The 19,024-nt window shown below is 28.4% G+C and overlaps 3 protein-coding genes across 3 annotated transcripts; 2 read left to right on the forward strand and 1 right to left on the reverse strand.

Annotated features, from left to right (window-relative positions):
• Positions 1-1,706: 1,706 nt before the first annotated feature.
• Positions 1,707-6,175, forward strand: LOC113850926 (receptor-like protein 9a). Its single transcript, XM_027481439.1, has 5 exons — positions 1,707-2,079; positions 2,257-2,403; positions 3,505-3,573; positions 3,911-4,384; positions 4,460-6,175. The coding sequence occupies exons 1-5, from the start codon at positions 1,707-1,709 to the stop codon at positions 6,091-6,093; spliced, it is 2,697 nt and encodes an 898-aa protein (XP_027337240.1). The 3' UTR covers positions 6,094-6,175.
• A 3,163-nt stretch (positions 6,176-9,338) lies between these two features.
• On the reverse strand, positions 9,339-11,732 carry LOC113850143 (bifunctional monothiol glutaredoxin-S16, chloroplastic). The gene is made up of 2 exons (XM_027480530.1): positions 11,286-11,732; positions 9,339-9,980 (listed from the first exon to the last, which is right to left on the reverse strand). Exons 1-2 carry the CDS (start codon positions 11,667-11,669, stop codon positions 9,477-9,479), a joined length of 888 nt encoding a protein of 295 aa, XP_027336331.1. The 5' UTR covers positions 11,670-11,732; the 3' UTR covers positions 9,339-9,476.
• A 2,869-nt stretch (positions 11,733-14,601) lies between these two features.
• On the forward strand, positions 14,602-17,314 carry LOC113851339 (protein trichome birefringence-like 3). Its single transcript, XM_027481802.1, has 6 exons — positions 14,602-14,782; positions 14,901-15,141; positions 15,250-15,421; positions 15,993-16,192; positions 16,375-16,533; positions 16,984-17,314. Exons 1-6 carry the CDS (start codon positions 14,602-14,604, stop codon positions 17,312-17,314), a joined length of 1,284 nt encoding a protein of 427 aa, XP_027337603.1.
• Positions 17,315-19,024: the final 1,710 nt, after the last annotated feature.

Below are 19,024 nucleotides of genomic sequence, written 5' to 3' on the forward strand. Positions count from 1 at the left end.
TTACTAAAAATAATTATATTTGAGTTGAGTAAAATATATATGAATAATAAAATTCTTTTTTAAGTATTTATCTAGTATTAATTAATTTTTACTTAAATTTATTTATTTATCTCAAATTATTTATGTTTAAAATATGAAAAAAAATTAATATTGTGTTTTGTAGAGGAGGAGAATTGTGATGGAGCGTAGTTCTGAAAAGTTGGGACAAAACTCAACCACAGTATCAAATTTCTTTCAAAATACCAAATTTATTTTCTTCAAATCTTAAACTTATATTTTATGAAATGTTTTAAATTTTAACAATTGTTCACTAAATTTTTTACTTCTAAGACTTTAATAAAATCACTTCATGTTCTAATTTCATTACAAATCCCTCAAAAACTTTATTTAAAAGAATTTGAAAATTTTAAATAATAAAATTAACGAAAGACTACATTTGTATGATTTTTAAAATAAGAAAAATTAATTAATTAGTTTAAAACACCTAAAGAATCATATTTACACATAATTTAAATGAAAGAGGTAAGAAAATACAATTATATCCTTTTTATATCATTCCTGCTGTGATAAAAAAAACTTGAGTAATGCGGAAAAGAAAAGAAATAAGAGTTCCTAAATTTTATTAATATATTTATTTTAAAAATAAATATTTTGAACTTCAATTTTGTCTCTTCCAATTTTAAGCTAGGCACAAAAATTTTAATATTGTCTGAATTGATTTTTACACTTTTATAAGATTTATGAAATTAAAAGTTGTTTAGAAAAAGAATAAGTTTTTTGGATAATTATAATTCTCATTAGTGATTTGGCACTACTTTTTGCAATATTTAGCCTCGTAGTTATTTTAAAATCTAAATACACAGTTTGTATGTTTATATCCAAATTTCTCACAGTAAATATATTTTAAATCATTTCTTTGCTTATAATTGTTTCCTTTCTTTCAAGTGTAGGCTTTAAATTATTTCATTTGCTTGCCAAAAGATTTGATAATAACTTCTTTTGCCACAACCTACTCCTCAATTAATAAGAAATATTCATAGATCTAAGAGAGATGAATAATGCACTTCTTGCTGTGTTCTTACATAACATTCTTTTTGTGGCTGCGTATATTTAAAAAAATAAATAAAAGCATTTATCTCATAAATTTATCATTTTTAAAAGTTATTTTGACTTTTTAAAAAATAAATTCATCACAAAAAATAAAGTGTAGATTGTTCTGTTTCCTCAAAATTTAAACATGTGAACGCAAGCATAATGGTAAAGACTACTGATCAGCTAATTTACTATCAGTCGTTCACAACTTTATTTTAGCGTGAGTACGTGGTTAATTTAATTTCCCCGTCAATCAGATGAAAAGTTCACAATTTTTTTAGGGTGAATCTGACGGCGAAGACTCTTGACTTGTTCATACTCAATCACAACATAGTTAATTACTTGGCGCGTAGACAATTAAAAGATAAAACAGATCATTTTTTCAATGTTGTTATTGACTAAGATACAACAATAGTGAAGACACAACAATGTGTGATTAATACTAAAGGTATCAAATGTCTATCAAGTATGATAATCCCTGCCAAATTTCTTCATCCCTAGTCAACACCCAAGTCTTTCATGTGCTTCGATGAAATTTTTTTCAAGTGAAAGGTGCTTCTAAACTATTTCCTTATAAATAGAGAAAATGAGTTCATTAATATGATAACACTGAAATGAGGGTGGCTTTGGTTTGGAGTTTCCCTTTGTATTTTGTGGCACTGCTAATTATACAGAAGCAAGGATGTGAGGGGTGCTTGGAGAAGGAGAGAATGGGCCTGCTAGCGATCAAGGCCCACATCTTATCTCTAGGTTCCAACCCTTATAATGAAGGGGAATTGGGTTCTTGGGATAGAACAAGTGATTGTTGTGCTTGGAACAGAATCAAATGCTCTAACATCTCAAATGCCCCCGTAACACACCTTTCCCTTGACAATCTCAATGCCAGAGGAATTCATCTGATAAACACTTCACTGTTTCGTCCATTTGTAGAACTACTCTTTCTCAATTTGTCTATCAACGGGTATCAAGGCTCCATTGCCAATGAAGGTTTCTTATGTTTTCTCATACTTTTCATCACATTGATTTTCCTATTGCAAATTTTAAAATAAAATTTACTCTTTCTTTTCTTATTAACAAATGATTATGCTGAAAATCAAGGGTATGATGCAGGGTATTTGTTAGTAAGCTGAAATTTCTCATAACTATGCTTTTTTTTTTTTTAAGGACTTCCAAGCTTGATGAAGTTGGAGACTTTAGACCTTTCGCATAACAGCCTAACGAGCAGTGGGTCGCTTGGTTTGAATGAACTGACATCGCTAAAGACTTTGAAGCTTAACCATAACTCAATGGATGCCCTTTTCTCTGCTCTAGGTATCTCTCTTTTTCTATTCTTTACTTTTTTTAGCGTAATGGTCAATGAACAATCAAAATACTTTTATATATTCAAAATAAAAAGCAAAATCAATAAGTGAGAAAATAAATTTAATACATAAGAAAAAGAAATACAATATTATTATTATTATTATTATTATTACATCCTTCCATGATAACCTTAAAAATATTCCATTCATATATTATTTTATTGGCGAGCTAAACCTTTTCTTGACAAGCGAAGGACTCATTTAGGGTGATTTTAAAAGTTTTGAAAATTTTATGGTTTTGATTTTCATTTTTTATGTTAAATTTAAAATTTGTTGGATATAATAAATCACTCCTTATGGTGGTAATGCACAATCATAACAATAATAATAAATAGTAATAATAGTTAGTGAGGATATGGTTACTATAATGATATCCTTAATGACGGTAATAAGTAATGAAAGTAATTTTGAGAAAAATGATAAATATAGTTAATGCTATGTTTTGTAAATGACTATTTTATGATAAAGGTTTAATATTTTGAAGAACATAAAACTAGTTAGTAACACAACTAACGAACGAGTGTTTTATTTTAAAATTTTTATTTTCTAAAAACTTTTATCAAATAATTTTATTTATAAGAAATTTTATATAAATAATTAATATAAATGTTGTTCTTATCATAATTTTCTTAACGTACAATCAATAATTTATCTGTAATATCAAATTATATATTATATAAATATTGTTAAATTTAAATAATTTTTAATAAAAAATAAAATTGTATTATATTTTAAAAATTTAATAAATTTTAAAGAATCTAAATTAGCTCCGGAAGAATTTTCATCCGCATCCCCGTCCCGCAGAAAGAAATTTTTTGCATTCAAAACCCCATTTAGGGTGGTCCTCGCGGGAATCCCCTCAAGTGAGAATTAATTGTCACCCCTATGCTAGTCAATGACTCAATGCTCCATGAATAGATGCTTCAGTGTGGGTCACTAAAGGAGGTGCATAGGAACATTTCAGAGATAAAAAATTACACATAACTCAAAAATAATGAATTGATATTAAAATAAATATCATTTATTTGTAACAATAATTTTTCTATTGCAGATATTCAGAAATTGCAAAGATTGGAAGTGTTAGACTTGAGTTATAATAATCTAAACGGCTCAATTGAAGGTATTGTAATACACTTACCTAACATTGGCTTTGTTTTCACATACATACATGATTGCTTCATAAATTATATGTATGGTAAAGCAAAATTCAGATATTCTAGTGTATTTATTTTAGATATTGTGCTACATTTAAAAAAAAATGTACAATGCATGCTTCAAATTTAAAACCAAAAATTAGAAAATAATTTAATTAATAGGGTAACAATTGTTTGACAGTGATAATCATTATTCTATCTGTAAATCCTAAATTTAAAAATACATTTGTTAATAAAATCTTAAATTAATAATCTTACTCTAGTTAAGTTCTATTTCATAATCTCAATTTGTGACTACATATTATTTGACAGGATTATGCAAGATGCAGGATCTCATAGAGTTAGGTCTAAGTTCAAATAAGTTTAATGGTGAGATTCCAGAATGTTTGAGCAGCCTGAGAAACCTTCAAATACTTGATCTCTCTCAAAATTTGTTCACTGGCAATTTTCCATCCTTCATTAGCAATGTCACATCCCTTGTGTACTTGTCTCTCTTTGACAATTACCTACAAGGCTCATTTTCATTGAGTACTTTGGCTAACCATTCTAAACTTCAAGTTCTATATATTTCTTCCCAAAATCCTAAAGCACGAGTTGAAACTGAAAAGACAAAGTGGCTTCCAACATTTCAATTAAAGTCACTCATCCTTCGAAGCAACTTAAATATGGGTGAAGGAAGTGTTGTCCCTACTTTTCTCCAATATCAAAAAGAATTGCAATTTATCGACCTCTCCCATAACAAATTAGTTGGAGAATTCCCATGTTGGTTGATACAAAATAACTCAAAACTCCAATATTTATTTTTTATGAATAACTTATTTGTTGGAAACCTTCAATTGTCCTCCATCAGACAAGACATGGTTCACCTAGATATCTCAAACAACAATGTTTCTGGTTCCCTCCCACAAGATATTGGCACATTCCTTCCAGGCATTAGCATTTTAAATCTATCAAATAACAACTTTGAAGGAAGTATACCTGCTTCAATTGGTGAAATGCAAGAACTTAACTCATTGGATTTGTCACATAATCGCTTCTCAGGCGAATTACCAGAACAACTAGCCATTGGTTGCATCAGGCTACAAAAATTGAAGCTTTCCAACAATCTTTTCCATGGGAAAATTCCTAAATTCCCTAGTATTACATTTCTGTATGAGTTGCTTCTCAATAATAACAACCTCAACTGCACTTTGAAAGAGGTATTGGAAAATTTGAATGGTAGAGGATTAGAGATATTTGACATGTCAGATAATTTAATCTCAGGTGAAATTCCTAGTTCAATTGTGAAGTTGTCATTTGTGGGGATCATTCTTATGGCAAACAATCGGTTGGAAGGTGAGATCCCTTTTGAGATTTCAAACCTAAGAATGGTATTTATGTTGGATCTTTCACAAAATAGATTATCAGGGTCGATCTCACATATCAATCCATCAATCTTGAGGTTCTTGTATTTGCAAAATAATTCTTTCTCAGGTTCTATACCATTCACATTGTCAGAAGGCTCAAGCCTAGAAATTCTAGACTTGCGAGATAACAATTTCTCTGGAAATATTCCCTATTGGATGGACAAGTTGTCAGATTTGAAAGTGCTTTCTATAGGAGGGAACAATTTTCATGGCCATATCCCAATTCAGTTGTGTCAATTACAAAAAATCACCCTCATGGATCTCTCACGCAACAAGATCAAGGGTTCAATACCATCATGCTTCAACAATTTGTCATTTGGAATGGAAGAAAACCTTGTTTCTTTCCCAGATTTTCAATTTTCAACTGTAACGGTTGATTCCCCATTTGGTTCTTTCATTAATGCCAGTGTGTCAATATTTATGCCTTCAAATGATGACAACGAGGATGACATGAAGGCTATTGTTGAATTTAGAACAAAGAACAATTTATACTCTTACAGTGGCAACATCCTTGAGCAAATGAATGGAATGGATTTATCATGCAATATTCTAACTGGTATTATCCCTTTTCAAATTGGAAGCTTGCAGAAAATTCGAGTCCTAAACTTATCCCATAATTACTTGTTTGGTTCAATACCAAATACTTTTTCTAATCTTTCTGAGATTGAGAGCCTTGACTTGTCCTACAACAATTTGAGTGGCGTAATTCCTTCTCAATTAACCAAGTTGAACTTTTTATCAATCTTCAATGTGTCATACAACAATCTTTCTGGAATACCACCCAGTGGGGGGCAATTTGGAGTCTTTGATGAGGAGAACTACAAAGGTAATCCTTTGCTTTGTGGACCACTCCTCAAGCGAAAGTGTGAAGGTTCACCATCATCACAATTCAACAACACAGAAGGACATGAAACAGCAGTAGACATGGCAGCATTCTATTGGAGTTTCACAGCATCTTATATAATAATATTGTTGGGGTTCATAATTGTCCTGCGCATCAATGCTTATTGGCGCATGGCTTGGTTTTATTTCATTGCTAAAATTATAAGTAAATATTTTCCAGCTTTTTCTTTGTATTGAAGAAAGTCTATTTCAATTTTATTTGTTTAGTAGTGTACTGTTTAGAAATGTGAGAACTTTATAGCAAATAAGGATAAAATTATTAATGATAACAGTGTTGATAATTTGAATTATGTTTTTGTTTAAATATGTAATCTCTTTATATTAACTCGTGTATTTTTTTATGATGATGAGTTGAGCCTAATTTGAAGATAAAAATTGAGGTCTTATTTCAAATGTCTAAAATAGTTATGTTAATTACTATTCACACAATATTTTTAAATGATTAAATTATAAACTTACTTTTTATACTTGACACATCTTTTCAAATTGATGTGTATACAAAAATATATATAATGTAATCCTTACATATACAAACAAAGAGACAAAAACGTAAAACAACACTCATAAAAATTTAAACATAAATTTAATTATAAAAGAATAATTTATAAACAAGTATTAATTATAAAGACCAAATATATAACTTAATCATAAAAAAAATAGGGGACTTATTTTAAAAAATAAATAATGAGGTGCCAAATAAAAAAATTACAAAATTTAAATAAACTAAAAGCTTGTATTTTGAAGTAAACTTTTATTTGGTGTAGTGTAATATTTTAAAGATAGTAAAAATTTTCTTTTTTATAAAGAAAAAATATTTTTAAAAGATTTTATACAAATTGATATACATTATAAAAAATATATATCAATACTAATATTTTATTCATTCTTTGAAAGTATGATAAAAGATACAAAATAAAAAATTAAAAAAATGTTAACTTAATCTCTAGAGATGAGTTCAAACAATTAATTATAGCAAAAATTTATTAAAAAATATTTAATACCTTTTAATTTTAATATAATGAATATATTCTTTTTTACAATTTTTTTTTATTTTTGGATAATTAAAATCAACCTTAAGAATTGAGATTAACAAATTCTTATAAAATAGATTAAATTTTTATTAGTCAAGAATCTAGTATACTATGACTACAAGATTAAGTTATAATAGTGTTAAAATCATACTTTTTAAATATTAGTTAAAATTTATTAAAAATAAAAAATATAAAAAATAATTATTAAATTAAAAATTAAAAAGAGTGAGAGTTACATAACTTTTATAATTTTCAATTAATTTTAGTAAATACTAAGAGTGTGTTGTTAATATTTTTTTTGAGTTATAATATAAATTTTTTAATCAAATTTAGTGTTGTATTGCCTTTTAAAATTTATAATTAATTAAAATATATATTTAATTTCTATAGTTGATTTTTATTTATAAATTAATTATTATAGTAAAAAATTTACATTTTAATTTTTATATAAACTATTTTACGTTTTGCTTTCTTTTGTCTAATATTGTTAATTGTTAATCAACACATTTATAATTGTTTTTAAGACCAAATTAAAAAAAAATATGTTAAATATAAGGACTAAATTTATAATTTAATATTTTTAAGTTTTTTTATTTATATTTATGTCTTTTCTAAGAGTTACATGACACGTAATTATTATGAAATCATTTAAATTTATAACCATAAAATAGCTAATTTGTAATAGTTAAAAATTAATTATGAATTGAGTTTAAGAGGTTGCATTTAGCTTAAAAACACAGACACACAGACACACATATATATATAGAGAGAGAGAGCTTATTTTTGGTTTTTGGGTTAGAACTATTTTATAGTATTAATTCTTCTTATAGAATGCAATTTTGACTGAAAATAAAGGATCTTCAAGAAAAGAAAATAAAAAAAAATAGGAAAATATTTGAATTAAGAACTATTACATAAATATTTATTTTTATAACATGAAAGAATTATAAATATTTTAGAAACTATTTGGTGTTGATTTGCGTTGTATTTGAAATTTTGAATTTCGCTCGATTGCATGTCATTCTTTTCAAAATTATTTTATATTTTTTATATAATTTTTGGAAGATAAAATTAATTTTTCCTGTTTTTGAAAGAATAAATTAAAAACTTGTTGAAATTATTATTTTATTAAATTTGATATCTAATATCATTTTATTTTAATCTTGTATGTGTGTGAAAAATAAAAATAAAAATAAATAAATTTTAATCATTATATTTTATTATGAATGGTTAAGATTAAAATATAAAAGTCATGTGATATTTTTAGAAAATTACCAAACTTTTAAAAAAGTCGTTCAACTATAATTAACTTTAAAAAAAAAATCATTGCATTTTTTTTTTTGTGTGTGTTTAAAGGGAGATCACACAGTTTTCTATGCTTAAAGAACCCAAGAATAAGAACATGTTTAAAAAAGTTAATGGAACAACTTATGACTCTCATAAGTTGTTTTTAACTATCTCAAATAAATTTTATTATTAAATTTATTATATAAGTTATCATTTAAAAAAAAAGAAAGGAACTATTAAATAAACAGTTATCCAAACACATTTTAATCTCTACTAGTACTTTGTAGTTATTGCTGGCTTGAGATAATTTTACACACGGTAATGTTCAAAGAAGGACCTTCTATTAAATAAATCGATAACACATATAAACGTAACAGCATTACGCCCTGCGCCAACTCTTGTGCTTTACATAAATATGTGCCATATGTACTTAAGGTAATAAGGTATCACTCTAATTTTTCGTTATTTCATTTTAAAAATAGGCTATTACGGGTAACTATAAAAAATAGACATTTGTAAATATGTATAATTTTAAAATCAATATACTTATATTTTATAAAACATGTTGAATGTTAAAATAATTTATTGAATAAAGTGTCAATTTCTTAACTGTATGAATTTTTGTAGACTTGGTTATTAAATGGAATAAATTTAATAAATTCCCACCTCCCTATAATAATGTGTTTACTAAGGTACTCTTGAAATTGAGAGTGCATTATATACTCTCTCTAAATTAAGGAGTGTAATTTCTTTAATATTTTAAAAATTTAAAAATATTTATGTCTGTTTCAAATAAATTACTAACCCCATCATGTAAAGAATATAGAATATCCTCTCATTTAGAGAACACCTTATAATAATAATAATAATAATAATAATAATAATGAATTTAATTATAATGCACTTATTAAAATATAGATGAAACCACTCATTAAAATTGTTCATCTTCTTTATAATCGTTAGTTGAAGATCCCATTGTCTCTTGGTAACATATTACACCTGTGCTCCGCTGATCATCAATTGATTTTTCAAAATAATTGGGTACGAACAACCCTTCAAGAAATACATCCATGCAATGCAAATGAGATTTGTGCAGTGGTCGTAAATGAAAAAGACAAGCATTTTGTACTTTGATTAAAAAAACAAATATACATGACCTGCATTACCCTTCCCTTACTGTCCCACGCTCTATTCATATTCTCCAAGTTCAAAAGAATACCCAAATGTAGGTACCTTGCAAAATTATTTTTTGAACACGGTAGCTAGTTCACCTTTCTCATACATGGAGGTCAATATATCACAACCCCCAACCAGTTCACCATCCAGAAAAATCTGAGGGAATGTGGGCCAGTTGCTGTACTTTTTAAGTGTTTCCCTCAATCCGTAATTATACTCTTCATCTAGCACATTCACACTCTCATAATCTACTCCTTCATTTTCAAGAATGGCTACTACCCTCTGTGAGAATCCACATAGTGGTGCACTTCTGGAGCCCTTAATGAATGCAACTACTTTGTTCTCTTTTACCAACTTGTCAATGAGGTCCTCAAGAGGGACAGTTAATTGCATGTGGCGACCAGGTGTCAACCGAAGATCAGGCTTCCTTTTAGGTGCCTGCCTGACCCAAGTGGCATTTCCTGATTCATTACCAGGTGGAACTTTTCCACTCACTTTTATGTATTCTTCCATCCATGACTTCCATGCTTGGGTTAGAGCTTCCCTGTCTGGTTCATCCACTATCCCAGCCTACAGTGTACAGATTCACCAAGAAAAATCCACCATCAGGAATGTATTATTACTGGAAATTTGGAGAATGGTGATCTTAAGTATATTCAAACTAGTCCATGTAACACAGTAAATTATTATGATATATAAAAAAAAAGTTTTTTCAGTGGATCATATCACTTCCAATACTGTTTGTCATTTGTGCTTATAGTCAACTTGGTTGTGCTAAATCATTTAAAAGAACAAGACAGAGACACACAGATAGTGAGTTATGAGTTATGATTAAGATGATTACTCAAAACATAAATATGGTTTTTCCATTTCTTTAACCCAGATAATGTGATGAGATGAGCAAATCACCTTTCTCATAGACCCTATTTCAATTGGTGTATTGTATACATTTTCTAGTAGTCACCCAATTGTTTAACCAATATCCACATTCTAAAGCAGGGTTTTATTTATGTGGGTTTAAATAATCTTGACCCAGCACATTGTAAGAGATCATGTTGATGCAGAAGATGCTGCGTTCAATGATGGAAAAGATCTTTTATTATCACAAAGCTCTCAAAGTAAGGAAACGACGAGTGTGAAAAGAAATGGAAAGACAAGTGAGGTTCATAAGAACTGTGGAAGGACCCAAAAAATCGAATGAAAACTTATCTCATCCTAAATGACCCATGAATGAAATGATGAAACAAAGGGAAACTCAAATGGCTCAAAAGCATAATTATTATTTTAGCCCTACATGGTAAACAAATAAAACATAAAAATAAGCACCACCAATATACATTTTGTCTTTTCCGCATTTGCCTAGGTACTTGATATTATGTTTCAACTACTTTTCCTGTTTGAAATGAAATTTCATGAATTCCCGATTTCATTCATTGATAATAAAAAGGTAACAAGACATTTGTAAAAACTTTCCTTTCTATTTCATTAAATTGCTAAACCATAAGTCTGTTCTTTCCTCTCCTCATTCTAAGCTACACAAAAAAGGATTGCCTAACTAGTGCCCTTTCTATTTGCTCCTTAGCATTACCACCTTGTCCATCATTTTTGACTAACGTGAACTCCTTTCAGCTTATTTTAATAAAATTTTTCATATAGTTTATTGTCAATTACATTAATAATCAAGTTTAATGAGGTGTTGATACACGTTAGAAAAACGATAAAACAAAAACTGCTTTTTTTTTTTTATCAATACTAAGTTAAATAAAATGAACCATTCTCTAATACTTTGGCCATCAAAACCATATATAACAATGAGTATAAACAATTCAAAGTTTATTAATATCAATTACGACATGGAAGAACCAGAATTCTTACTTTGACGGAACCGCATAGCTCCGGCACCGATTTCCAGTGGGTCGAAACGCTCGCCGCAATGTTACGTGACAAGCCAATGAACTGAAGCTCGCCGTTCTTGTCATAAACGGCGTAAACGCCGGCTCCCGACGGCAGTTCTCCGGCGGGTCCATCGTTTTCCGGCGACACCGTCACCGACTCCGTCTCGCCGAGGTTCTTCACGGCCAGAGCCACCACACGTGTCCGAAGTTTCTCTGAATTGTAGGGTTTCAGAGAAATTGGGTGAGGGTTCACACAGGGTTTGGGTTGTAAATTGAACGAAAGGGTAGGGGTACTTAGGGGAAAAGAAGAAAATAAACGATGAAAGGAAAGAGTGTGCATAGAAGAGAGGTTGAAGGTAGCCATAGGCGAAAGATCATAACAGTGAGAGAAGATGCTATCTGCTTCAACGTTGAATGGGAGTTGCTGAAAATTGCGTCAATTGGGCCAAGCCCAATCATTTTGGATTGGTTTAGGCCCATATGAGAAAATTTGAGGGAATAATGGTGTTACCTGCTTGACCAAAAAAAAAAAATGGTGCTCCCTGCTGTTGGGAAATCAATATAATGGCATTAGGTTAAGTCCATGTTTTAAGTAACAGATTATTCAAAATCACCTCTAAAGTGCAAGTTATGAACAATTTCTGTTGAACAATGATTTGATTTGTGATGGTTTTGTAAGTTGTCAACTTCCAAACCCGTTAATCTATCAATTTTTGTTTGGTTGATTGAGGATTTTATTGCATCAATTTCATTTAATATCATGATAGTTGTTAGTCTAAGGGTTTTTCAGGTAATCTGAGGTTTCGTTAGTAACCATTGGATGTGTGTTAAGTTGCAATGTTAATATCTAAATTATGAAATCTTTAAAGCCAAGAACTTGGGTGATTTTCACTGATGAAATTTTTTACTGTTGCAATGCATTAGGGTGAGTTGATGATTGCGCAGCATTGTTATTTCTCTTGAAGATTTTATACCATGATGATATTCACCTTTCCTATGAAAGGAGGTCACACTCAACCTATTTTTAAACTCTTCATGATTAACGTGTGCTGAAAACTGACAACCTAAAAATGAATATGAATTGCTGTGTATGATTGATTGGAGCCAAAATAAAAAATAAAAACAATTAGTTTTTCTTTGGTACATTACTTCTCATCCATTTTAGTATTAAATTTCTTAGAGGATTTGACCCGGTTGAAAATACTCATAGATTGACAAGACTGATATGGAAATGCCATTCAATTGAATTTTCAATAATTAGTTCTGCAAGTTACAATGTAAATTGTAAAGGTTCAAAAAGAAATTAACATTTTTATTTTAAATATATATATATATATATATTTTATTTTATTTTTCACACCTACACTCATGTAAATTTAAAAAAAATTATATTTAATTTATATTTTTATTTAAATTTAACTTATATCTATCAATAATAAATTGTAAACTGTCAAATGTAAGTTAAATAAAAAATTTAAATAAAAATAAAAATTACTGAGAAAATCTTATTATATATATATATATATAATACTAAATATGTTAATCAAGTATATTTTCAATGGCCAAGAGTCAAGACTCGTACTGCTATTACTTTTTTTTATTAAAAAAAAAAGTATACAATATCTTTTGAATAACTATACTCACAGGTCACAGGTCTCATTTTCAAGGTGTAGGAGGTGAAAAAAGAAAAACAAATAAATAAAGGGACAAAATGAAAAGATTTAATAATAATATGGTGTGATAAAATCAAGAAATAAATTAAAAAATGAGATTGAAAAAATAGTTTTAAAAAATATCATATATAAGTGTATGAATATTATTATTGATCTCTTGTCTTCATTACTTGAAAAAAATTAACTTAATTTATTGCTTTTTTGCATCTCTGCTAAGATTCTCCTACTCTTTCTCTTCGTTTTGCGACCCATGTCTGTTACCATCTCCTCAAGTCACTCTATTGTCTCAAGTTTTTCCTTCCTTAGGCTCCAATAAAGTACATACTAAGTTATAAAGCATGATGTCTCCCTTGTTTTCTATTTGTTAAAATTCAAGTTCTTAAGAAACCATGATAAGAGGACATAAACAGTAATTATTGCCATGAAAACAAAGGTGGGGCCAATATAATTTTTTTAAAAAATCATTTTCAAAAGGCTTAAATAGGGTAAAAGAGGCTCATTTTTTCAAGAGATGTAAAGAAAAAAAAACTGGGAAATAATTATAATTGTTAAAGATTCATGGTATCTTTACAATCATTTTATACTTTTCTTTTTGTTTTTTGTCCTTTCGAGTTATGTGATTCACTATAACTTTATGAAACAATTCACTGCCATCAACCATAAGTGTTACTTGACTTCAAAAGAATAAAAAATCCTCATTTCTTATTTAAAAAATTATTCATTTTACATGACTTTTTTATACATTTTATACCTCTATTACATCGCATGTGATTAAATGTTCGACAGAGAGCGTAAAAAAAAATTCTTTCTATTGCTCTCTCTCTCTCTCTCTCTCTCTCTCTCTCTCTTCATCCATAAGTGAGTTACTATTTTATCGCATATGGCATGGTGTAAAGGGATAAAGAATATTGACGAAAAATAAACATTCTATTCTTCTTTACATTTGTGTCATAATAAAAAAGTAGTAATGATATATGTACAAATTTCTACATTTTTTTTTATATATAGTACATCTTACTCAATACTTTTTTTTCGCCTCTCTTCCCATCTCTCATATTTTTACATTGTTCTTTATAAGGATTGGTTCACTTGTTACTTGAGACTCACCATGTATAACAAAGGTCCTCTAAAAAACACAACCTAATAAAAAAAACTAGGTGAAAGATTGGGTAAGAAGAAATAATGTATAATAATTTTTCCTATGCTATTGACAAAAATCTACCAGCAGTAGCAGGTATGAACTTATATGCAATCATACTAAAACACAAGTTATGAAAGAGTGTGAATTTGAGAGATTCAACAAACCTTCTAATAATATATTTCCCACCAGATGGATATTCCTTACGGTCTACATAAGCATAATAGTTTGGTCAATGTATAGCTTCCACTACATGGACACAGCAAGAACTAAAGATGTTAGCCTTTTCAAGTCATTTCCAAACCTCCAGTATCCATTAACATAATTAACACATAACCAAAACATACTATGCTTTAACTTCACTCCTACTCAAAAACCTCCTAAAACCCTCTCAACAATGTCACCATCATTCTGTTGTGTTGTGCATTAATTCACACTCTTTCTTCCCATATGGCTACCTTTAATCTTCTGCCACCCTCATTCCCATGATCCCTTCAGGAACAATGAAGCCTTCCAGAGGAAAGCTTCCTCTACCCATCATCGTCACCACAATTTGTGTTCTTGTCTTCATAGCAGTCTTGTATGCAGAAAGACTAAGTTTTCTTAATTCCAGTTCAATTTTCAAGCTCAAAACCTGTCCTAGAAAGCACACCAAATCAAAATCTAGTAAGTTAGCTTCATAAATGTCATAACTATTTCTCATGTAATCTTTCCGTACTTTGTGTTTCATACCAATTTGGTTCTAATGCAATGATGTCCCATATATACTGTGATTGTTACATAGATGATAAGAAAGCTGAGGAAGTGATTGAAAATGCCCCATGGTTGGATGATAGGTTCGATTTTGACCCAGAAGAGTGCAATGTTGCAAATGGAAAATGGGTATTTAACAACTCATTGAAGCCATTGTACTCAGACACTAGCTGTCCTTACATAGATAGACAATTTTCTTGTGTCAAGAATGGAAGGAATGATTCTGATTACCTTCATTGGGAATGGCAGCCAGAAGATTGCACCTTGCCCCCGTAAGTCTCACACTTGAGCATGTTTTTATTCATCTTTTAATTTTTGGTCATTGAGGTGTATATGTAACTTCTGTAAGTGCCACATGTTTAAATAAATATATTTGGTAGATTTAATCCAGAGCTAGCACTTAAGAAGCTTCAAGGAAAGAGGCTATTATTTGTAGGGGATTCACTGCAAAGAAACCAATGGGAATCTTTTGTCTGTTTGGTCCAAGGTATCATACCTGAAAAGAAAAAGTCAATGAAACGAGGGCGTGTTCATTCAGTCTTCAAAGCCAAGGTAATGTCATAATGAGTAATGGTCGAACACAGAATCAAGCATCCAATTATGTAACAAAATCATTCATGGGTTTTCACCGTAACAGCTTAAGCGTCAACAGGATACTTTAAAACATTACCCGTGTCATACGTTCTATAGACAATTTTGCTTATATTTTTTTATTTATTTTTAAAATTTTCAAACTTTTATATCAATAGAAATGAGAATACTATTACAAGATATCATATTATCATGTCTGTGACGCTTGCTAAAATTAAAATTCTCTTTTGCTTTAAAGTTTGTATTTCTATATTATTCTTTTTACTAATTTTATGCATTGTATTATAGCCGTGTCATATCTTAAAACTTTTCAAATTGGTCATATCTCGGTTTGTGTCGAATCTTAACCGTATCCTGTATCGTATTCATGCTTCTTCGATACGTAGTTTATGACATGATACAAGCTCTTCTGGTTCTGGTTCATGCAGTTACCTAATAAATACAAACTCCTTAGAATTCTTCTGAATTGAACATGCTAACTGTTAGATTGAAAACCAAGGCTAAATTTATTTTATGAATGTTTCATTTATAGGAATATAATGCTACCATAGAATTTTATTGGGCCCCATTTCTTGTGGAGTCCAACACTGATATTCGAATCATAGGAGACCCGAAGAAGAGAATAATAAAAGTAGATCAAATCACGGAACGTGCCAAAAACTGGACAGGAGTGGATATCCTTGTTTTCAATACCTATGTATGGTGGATGAGTGGTCTTAGAGTAAAAGCACTGTAAGTCCTTTTTCAACTTAGCTATCACATCTTACCTAATAGAAACTACTTAATCTGAAGGATCATCATTGTCATCTTTTTTGGTATATGATCATTTTCATTCATTATTAGTCAGTTTATTACAAAATTTGATCTTTAACCGAAAGGAAGAAAATGATGTCTAACATGTAATTTAATTGCAGATGGGGTTCATTTGGCAATGGAGAAGAAGGATATGAAGAATTGGATACACCAATTGCTTACAAATTGGGTTTGAGGACGTGGGCCAATTGGGTTGACTCAACTATTAATCCAAACAAAACTCGAGTCTTCTTCACAACAATGTCCCCTGCACACACAAAGTCTCTCTCTCTCTCTCTCTCTCTCTCTTCAAGTTTCAGCTTTCTATAACAACTTGAGTTTTAAGCCAAGCAGTTCTTTGAAGCATGTTGCGAAAACCCTGAAGTTTATTGAACACTAAAATTTCTTCTAGTTCGTGATTATATAAAATAATTAATTATTAAAAAATACGTATGTTAATAAAAAATTCATTTAATATTTATTTTTATAGCATTTAAAAATAGTTAATATGATATATTAACAACTGTTCTAATATACGTCTAACAACACAAAGTAAAAATTTATGTAACTGATAATATTAAATATTATAATTTTTAATAAAAATTTATCATGTATTAAATTCTTATCGTGTGTTTTTCAACTCATGCATTAAATATTCATTAATTATCGTACTCACGCAGACACTCACAAGAAACTGTTAATTTCTAACGATTAAAATGTAATGTTTTCAGAAGCGCAGACTGGGGCCACAAGGATGGTGTGAAATGTTTCAATGAGACAAGGCCAGTAAAGAAGAAGAATCATTGGGGAAGTGGTTCTAATAAGGGTATGATGAGTGTGGTGGCCAAAGTGGTGAAAAGAATGAAAGTTCCGGTGAATGTCATAAACATAACACAGATATCAGAGTATAGAGTTGATGCTCATTCCTCAGTTTACACTGAAACTGGGGGTAAAATTTTGACTGAGGAGGAAAGGACTAACCCACTAAATGCAGATTGCATACATTGGTGTTTGCCTGGAGTTCCAGATACTTGGAATCAAATATTTTTGGCAATGTTGTAACAAATATTTTTGGGCAAATGTTGTGTCCAAGAAACATGTTTTTGTTTTTCCATGACATGAAGATGTCAATTATGTAAAGCTATGTGTATCCACATTCATCCTTTATTAAAATTTCTGTGATAGAAAATTACATGCATCACAAATGCCTATATATATGGAGATTCAAGGCAACAAAATATCTATATTTAAACCCTTTTACTATCATGAAAGAGAGAAATGAAAGATATTACAAACTAAATAATTTAATCAATTCTAATTAATTTATGTTAAAGAATAATTATTTTTTATCAGCTTTTAAAACACATTAAAATTTTCCACTAAACATTATTTGAAATGTTGTTTGTGAGAAGTAACTTTATTTATTTATTTATTTATTTTGCTTTTTGGTAAAATTATGTTAATTGTGTCTCGCAAGATGTGATTTTAAACTGATTTCCAATCTTTTCACACGGGTGTATAACGCAGTTTCTTATTCCTTTACCCTTTTACAAAATAATGATAAAAAAAAAGTATGATAGTTCTATTAGTCATAACATAAGAAATAATAAAATTTTATAAGAATTTAATTTTTTTTCCCATTATTCATTATTGAAAATAATTTTTTCTAAAGTCACTCAATATATATTTAAATTTTAAAAATTTTACAAAAATTAAAAATTTATTTACTTCTTTATGATTATATAAAAATTATTGATTTTTTGGGCATTATTAAGATAAATTAAATTTTTAAATAATTAATTAAAACTATACTGTATGACGATTTTAAAATTTAACAAATTATAAAACAGAGTAAAGATTATAATAATTTATAAGAAATATTATATTTTATTAATTAAAATTAAATAAAAATATAATTTTTAAAATAAAAATAAATTGATAAATTCAAAATAAAAAATATATTGAGATAAAAAATTAATTTTTAATATAAAAAATACTTGACTTGATGAAAAAGAAAACTAATTCCTAAAATTAATTTGATTTTTAAAAATTAAAAATTATTATTTAAAAATTTATACTCACAAATTATACATAGAAAATATAGATAATATTTCAATTATTCTTAAAAATGTATTCAACACTTCATAAGATAATAAAAAAAAATTATTTCGTATTTTTATAGCCTAAGAAAATACACTAAAACTTCGTTAAAAAAAAATTTTTAAATGAAAAATGATATTTCATGAAAAAAAAAGCTTAAACAATTTGACTGTAAATTTTTATAAAATAATGCAATTAAGGATTTAATATAACTTTAAAATTAATATTAACTTTAAAGAGAAATACATTTGGAATTTTGCATAGTATTTTTTTTAAAAAAAAACTACTGTTTCAAGTAATTCTAGCTTATTTTCTTAATATGTATCTTATCAATAGGATCAGAAAAAAAAAATATCAAATACGATCCGTTTTGGATAAATTATTAAAGAACTATTTATATAAAAAATAAATAATTTTTTTTATAAGTTAGAAAATTTATACTTTCTTTTTAAAAGTGCTCTTATTTAACTCTTTTAAAATTTGATGAGATAAGATTATTTTTTAACTTAAGTTTTATTCATTATTTATACTAATTATTTTTTTATAAAGACTTTTTTAAAAATTTATCTGAACAAATTCTATATCATTGACATTAAAATTCCATTATAATCACTTAAAAATGATAGATTGCTAGACCAACATACAAGAGTCATCATCTCCTTCATACAAAAA

The sequence above is a fragment of the Abrus precatorius genome, unplaced genomic scaffold (genome assembly GCF_003935025.1).
Source record: "Abrus precatorius isolate BTA unplaced genomic scaffold, Abrus_2018 Scaffold9, whole genome shotgun sequence".
Lineage (NCBI taxonomy): Eukaryota > Viridiplantae > Streptophyta > Magnoliopsida > Fabales > Fabaceae > Abrus > Abrus precatorius.

Excerpts from the sequence above, each read along its gene's own strand:
- LOC113850143 (XM_027480530.1), bottom strand. The coding sequence starts at position 11,669 with ATGGCTACCTTCAACCTCTCTTCTATGCACACTCTTTCCTTTCATCGT. Across the intron at positions 9,981-11,285 it reads AGCTATGCGGTTCCGTCAAA|GCTGGGATAGTGGATGAACC; the intron begins GTAAGAATTCTG and ends TGTACACTGTAG.
- LOC113850926 (XM_027481439.1), top strand. The coding sequence starts at position 1,707 with ATGAGGGTGGCTTTGGTTTGGAGTTTCCCTTTGTATTTTGTGGCACTG. Across the intron at positions 2,404-3,504 it reads TGCCCTTTTCTCTGCTCTAG|ATATTCAGAAATTGCAAAGA; the intron begins GTATCTCTCTTT and ends TTTCTATTGCAG. Across the intron at positions 3,574-3,910 it reads TCTAAACGGCTCAATTGAAG|ATTTGACAGGATTATGCAAG; the intron begins GTATTGTAATAC and ends TGACTACATATT.
- LOC113851339 (XM_027481802.1), top strand. The coding sequence starts at position 14,602 with ATGATCCCTTCAGGAACAATGAAGCCTTCCAGAGGAAAGCTTCCTCTA. Across the intron at positions 16,193-16,374 it reads GGTCTTAGAGTAAAAGCACT|ATGGGGTTCATTTGGCAATG; the intron begins GTAAGTCCTTTT and ends ATTTAATTGCAG. Across the intron at positions 16,534-16,983 it reads ATGTCCCCTGCACACACAAA|AAGCGCAGACTGGGGCCACA; the intron begins GTCTCTCTCTCT and ends TAATGTTTTCAG.